Source organism: Pseudophryne corroboree, chromosome 1, assembly GCF_028390025.1.
Source record: "Pseudophryne corroboree isolate aPseCor3 chromosome 1, aPseCor3.hap2, whole genome shotgun sequence".
In the NCBI taxonomy this organism is placed as follows: Eukaryota; Metazoa; Chordata; class Amphibia; order Anura; family Myobatrachidae; genus Pseudophryne; species Pseudophryne corroboree.
This window is the reverse complement of record NC_086444.1, coordinates 857788734-857794733: the sequence shown is the minus strand read 5'-3', so window position 1 is coordinate 857794733 and position 6000 is coordinate 857788734. Positions and strand designations below refer to the sequence as shown.

The 6000-nt window shown below is 47.5% G+C and overlaps 1 protein-coding gene across 1 annotated transcript in view; it reads left to right on the top strand.

Annotated features, from left to right (window-relative positions):
• The first annotated feature begins 263 nt into the window (after positions 1–263).
• Positions 264–6000, top strand: part of KCMF1 (potassium channel modulatory factor 1) — a 185429-nt gene continuing 179692 nt past the window's right edge. Inside the window, exon 1 of the mRNA XM_063919970.1 lies at positions 264–473. Coding sequence (XP_063776040.1) covers positions 458–473 — 16 coding nt within the window. The 5' untranslated portion in view covers positions 264–457. The remainder of the gene's footprint in view (positions 474–6000) is intronic.

The following is a 6000-nucleotide window of genomic DNA, read 5'->3' as shown; positions in this document are numbered from 1 at the left end:
TCCCAGATGCAACCCGCGCTTGCAATGTGAAACTGGTATAACCTGACTATTTAAAACCGGGCAACACATGGTACTTCAACTAGTAGTATATAAATTCCAAACTATGCATCTCTGACATCCCCCACATGGCTCCATGAACTATATGTCATAATGATACCTGGTATGTGTGTAATAAATATATAAATATACACACACACACACACACACACACATTAAACACATATCTGCTGGGCAGTGTGCGTATGCCGGTGCAGCGCGGCTGCCGTTGCCCCCGGTCGGAGTGGCCCGGCCACTGAGCAGAGAGCACGGCAGGCGGCGCGGTCGGTGTGACAGGCAACTGCTGCTGCTGCGGGAGGAGGAAGAGGAGGAGGGTGCGGAGGAAGCACACACACTCTGCTCTCTCACTAGGAGGAGGAGTCGGAGCAGCAGCTGCAGCGGCGGCGGCCTGAGCGATAGGATGTCCCGACATGAAGGTGAGAGCCGAGGGGAGGACACAGGCAGGGACCCGGTGCTTGCGTTCCTCACACGGGAGTACACAGACGCCCTCATCCCCAGCCCCGGTACACCCTCACCCCCTAATACATACAGCTGTACTGCCAGGCCCCGGGCCTCCTCCCCCCGGTATAGCCGGCTCCTGTGCCCGTGTGGCCTCGTAGTCGCGACATGTCGCATTCTATCGCCCTCTGATATGCGCACCTGCCCCAACTCACGTGCCTCCTTGCCCCCCGTCCTGCTATAGGGACTCCCGTGGCTGCCCTCACTGCCAGGCCGAGGCTTGAGGCCCGGCTCCGGGTGATTGGCCGCCTATGCCTCCCTCTACGCACACGTGTGCTGTGTGCCCCCTGCCTGCATGTGTGTGTGGGGGCATAGATGTGCCCGCAGGCGGCTGGGGGACCGGTGTGCCTGCTGATTGCGGACAGGAGGGAGAGGCCCGGGAGGAGGGATTGCACTGTCATCCGAGGGAGGAGGAGGAGGGGAGCCGTGTACACACCGGCACAGGGGCCCGGCCAGCACTGCTGTACCTGCCACCCTGCTGCTGTGTGTGGCTCCAGGTGCCAGCGGGCACAGGCAGGGCATAGTTTTGCTCAGGAGGCTTTTACGTTGTTTTTTTTGCTTTCTTTTTGTAGCACTTCCCCGGAGTGCTGGTGCCGGTGTGTGTGCGGATTCTGCATGAGGTGTGTGTTCCTCTGCTGTGTGGATGTATTCATGTGGTTGCTTATGTACTGAACTTAGGAAAGGGCAGGTTATGCTCTCCTGGCAAGTATTGTGATTATTCCAAAGGGAAAGTCCTGCTATAATATTTCTGGTAAGAAACATGGCTTGGGCAACTATGGGGCTGCAGTTCCCATAGGTGCCCTATGGGCTGCTTATATAGTGCTAATCTTTATGTATTCCTGAGGGTGGAATATGACATAACAATAGCACAAGCTCAAGATACAGGAGAAAAGCTTGAGTCCTATTGGAACAAGAGATCATGCAATTGGAGGTTTAGGAGAAATATTATTATGACAAATAATTTTACTTGCGGATCGCTGGAATTGGCTTCTGCAGAGGTGGCATGTAAATGTAAACAGGCTTGGGAAGACCTAATACTAAAGTCTGACAACAAGCTAATAGTCATGCAGAAAATAAACAATTTCACCTTGTTTGTAGCTTGCATATATATTTGATTGAGTTCACTTAAAACTTATTTAGAATTGTATGGGCATACTATACTGTATGTATGCGATATATAGAAGACGGTGACTCTGAAAGTGAGATGTTTATAAACCTCTAGGTGTCTTCTGGGTGTTGCGGCCCCATGATATACATTTGTTAAACTTTTTTCTTTCCACAAAACAACATATTTTCTAGTGTGTTACAATAACACAAGTTAATTTTTATGATGCATTTTTTTGCATTCTCACAGTGTAGGCAGGCATTTTATGACCTGAATATTATACATGAAATGTAGTCTGTCACTTCACTAGGACCCAGTTTCTCATGGAATAATGGTGGTGAATTGTCCACTAATGTAATATGCTGCAATGGTTCAACCCACTGTGTTTAGGTGACAGATGCTTTTGTTAATTATTATTGATAATCAATAGGTGATGAGTTGATTTGGGTCATTCAGAGAGAAAGTAATAGGCCCTACACACATGCCGATATCACTGCACGATATGAACGATCTCGTTCATTAATGAACGAGATAACGTTCATATCGTGCAGTGTGGAGTCACCAGCGATGAGCGATGAACGATGCGCAGCCCGCGCTCGTTCATCGCTGGTGACATGTCGGCTGTGCATGCAGGCCAATATGGACGAGATCGTCCATATTTGCCTGCACGTCTATGGAGCCGAGTGACGGGGGGAGTGAAGAAACTTGCAACAAACACTGGGTAGGATTCACGGGCCACTTGATCCGTGTTTTTTGCGGCGGGACCCTTTTCCACTAGCAAAAAACACGGGTAAATGCGCGCCCTCGTGCATTTACCCGTGTTTTTTTAGCTAGTGGAAAAGGGGTATTAGTTTGCGGTACAGGATGGTTTCTCCACTTTTCAACCAGTTCTCCCAGGTCGCCGTTTGTAGAAAAGCCTTGCGACTTGGCTGCCACTATTGGCATTTTTAATTTGTTCTTTTATCACTTCCCTGTAGATTGTAAGCTTGCGAGCAGGGCCTTCCTAAATCTGTCTGTCTGTCTGTCTTTACCCATTTTTGTTCTATTACTGTTGTTCTAATTGTATAGCGCAATGGAATATGCTGAGCTATATAAGGAACCTGTTAATAAATCAATCACATGAATGCGCACCCGCAAGAAATGCGAGTTTCATGAAATAAATTAGCTTTTGCAAATAATTGGATTGATCTCAAAAATTTTATGAAGACTATATATTAGTGTAATTTATATTTGCATAACTATGGTGGGTTGGTTTGGCAGATTATTTGTTTTCATTAGGCTAAAATATGGACAACACCTTTTCTCTGTACTACCGTTAAGTGGTTATGTATTGTGTCTTCATGCCCCGGGGCTTGGCTCTCCCTGATTTAAAATGTTGTTGTGAGCTGACTTATTGGAGAGTACCTGTATTATTCTTTCCGCAAACTCGCATAGTTACGTATGATGTTAAAATGGGCAGAACACCAATGGTTAGGTCTGTGATTAAATATAAGCTAATCTGTCGTCACAACTACAAAATCACAATTGTCTTTTTTTTTAATGGGTTATAGCAGGGCTGGCCAAACCGGTCCTCGAGATCTACCAACAGTTCATGTTTTCCAGGCCTCCTGGAGATATGTAGAATTGTCTGTTAGGAATGAATGCAGCACATCTTAATTAGTAATGACTACACCTGTGCACCAGCTAGGTGGTCTGGAAAATGTGAACTGTTGGTAGATCTCGAGGACTGGTTTGGCCAGCCCTGGGTTATAGGATAGCTGTTTTATTTGCTGATTATAAATGTTTACATGAACGTCTCGTGAATAATTACAAAAATTCGGCATGCCAGTGCTATGTGTGACAGCGATAATTTTATGACATAAATGTGTTGCTTAATACTGTACATACTATGGCTGTGCTCGTACAGTTCAGTTTTGCCAATATGGTATTCTAGGAATAGCGTTATCCTATTTCCTTGGTTAACTTGTAGCTTTTTTCTCTTTACAGTTGCTTCTGAGGCTGGAATAAGAAGGGTGCAGTTAAAGTGGGTCATTGCTATAGTGGTTTGGAGAAGGTAGTCGAGAAACACCAACAATTAAATCAGACTGGGAGTAACTAAAGTACTCCCTCTTTACAACACAAACTAAAAACACAGGCCAGAATTGGCATTATAAATAGATTGGCATTATAAATAGAGTTAATGCATTGTGATTCTTTGGCAGAAAATGCACATGGTAATCAGTGAGTGTTCTAAAGGGAGTTGTAAAATAAAATAGAATTCATTCATTTTTAGGCTCGTTATTAGTCCGCTTTCACTTTCTCAATGTCTGTATTGGATCAGTAGATAGCGTGTTCCTACATGGGTTCTAACACTATTTCTCTGACGTCCTAGTGGATGCTGGGAACTTCGTAAGGACCATGGGGAATAGACGGGCTCCGCAGGAGACTGGGCACTCTAAAAGAAAGATTAGGTACTATCTGGTGTGCACTGGCTCCTCCCTCTATGCCCCTCCTCCAGACCTCAGTTAGAATCTGTGCCCGGCCAGAGCTGGGTGCTCCTAGTGGGCTCTCCTGAGCTTGCTAGAAAAGAAAGTATTTGTTAGGTTTTTTTATTTTCAGTGAGATCTGCTAGCAAGAGACTCACTGCTACGTGGGACTGAGGGGAGAGAAGCAAACCTACCTGCTTGCAGCTAGCTTGTGCTTCTTAGGCTACTGGACACCATTAGCTCCAGAGGGTTCGAACACAGGGCCTGACCTCGATCGTCCGTTCCCGGAGCCGCGCCGCCGTCCCCCTTGCAGAGCCAGAAGACAGAAGAGAAGCGATGAAATCGGCGGCAGAAGACTCCTGTCTTCATTAAAGTAGCGCACAGCACCGCAGCTGTGCGCCATTGCTCCCACAGCACACCACACACTCCGGTCACTGTAGGGTGCAGGGCGCTGGGGGGGGGGGGCGCCCTGGGCAGCAATTATAATACCTTTTGGCACTGAAAATACACATAAAACATTAAGTTACATAAAACGCGGGACAGAAGCCCGCCGCTGAGGGGGCGGGGCCTTCTTCCTCAGCACACCAGCGCCATTTTCCCTTCACAGCTCCGCTGGAAGCAGCTCCCCAGGCTCTCCCCTGCAGTATCCTGATAAAAGAGAGGGGGGGCACATAAATTTAGGCGCAAATAAGATATTTAAGCAGCTATTGGGTAAATCACTTTTTATAGTGTAAATCCCTGTGTTATATAGCGCTGTGGTGTGTGCTGGCATACTCTCTCTCTGTCTCCCCAAAGGACTTTGTGGGGTCCTGTCCTCAGTCTGAGCATTCCCTGTGTGTGTGCGGTGTGTCGGTACGGCTGTGTCGACATGTTTGATGAGGAGGGTTACGTGGAGGCGGAGCAGGGGCAGATAAGTGTGGTGTCGCCCCCGACGGGGCCGACACCTGATTGGATGGATATGTGGAAGGTCTTAACCGACAGTGTCAACTCCTTACATAAAAGGTTCGATGACGCAGCAGCCTTGGGACAGCCGGGGTCTCAGCCCGCGCCTGCCCAGGCGACTCAGAAGCCGTCAGGGGCTCATAAACGCCCGCTAGCTCAGATGGTAGACACAGATGTCGACACAGAGTTTGACTCCAGTGTAGATGAGGATGAGACAAATGTACAGTCTACAAAAGCCATCCGATGCATTATTACTGCAATGAAAGATGTATTGCACATTTCTGATATTAACCCGGTTACCACCAAGAGGGGTATTATGTTTGGGGAGAAAAAGCAGCCATTGACTTTTCCCCCATCTGATGAATTAAATGATTTGTGTGAAGAAGCGTGGAGTTCCCCTGATAAGAAACTAGTGATTTCTAAGAGGTTACTGATGGCATACCCTTTCCCGCCAACGGATAGGTTACGTTGGGAAACATCCCCTAGGGTGGACAAGGCGCTAACACGCTTATCTAAAAGGGTGGCACTGCCGTCTCAGGATACGGCCGCCCTAAAGGAGCCTGCGGATAGAAAGCAGGAAGCTATCCTGAAGTCTGTGTATACACACTCTGGTACTCTACTGAGACCTGCTATTGCTTCAGCCTGGATGTGTAGTGCTGCAGCAGCATGGACTGATACCCTGTCAGACAACATTGATTTCCTCGATAGGGATACTGTTTTGCTAACCATCGAACATATAAAAGACGTCGTCTTATATATGCGGGATGCCCAGAGGGACATTTGCCTGCTGGCATCTAGAATTAATGCAATGTCCATTTCTGCCAGGAGAGTATTATGGACTCGGCAGTGGACAGGTGATGCTGATTCTAAAAAACACATGGAGGTTTTGCCTTATAAGGGTGAGGAATTGTTTGGGGACGGTCTCTCGGACCT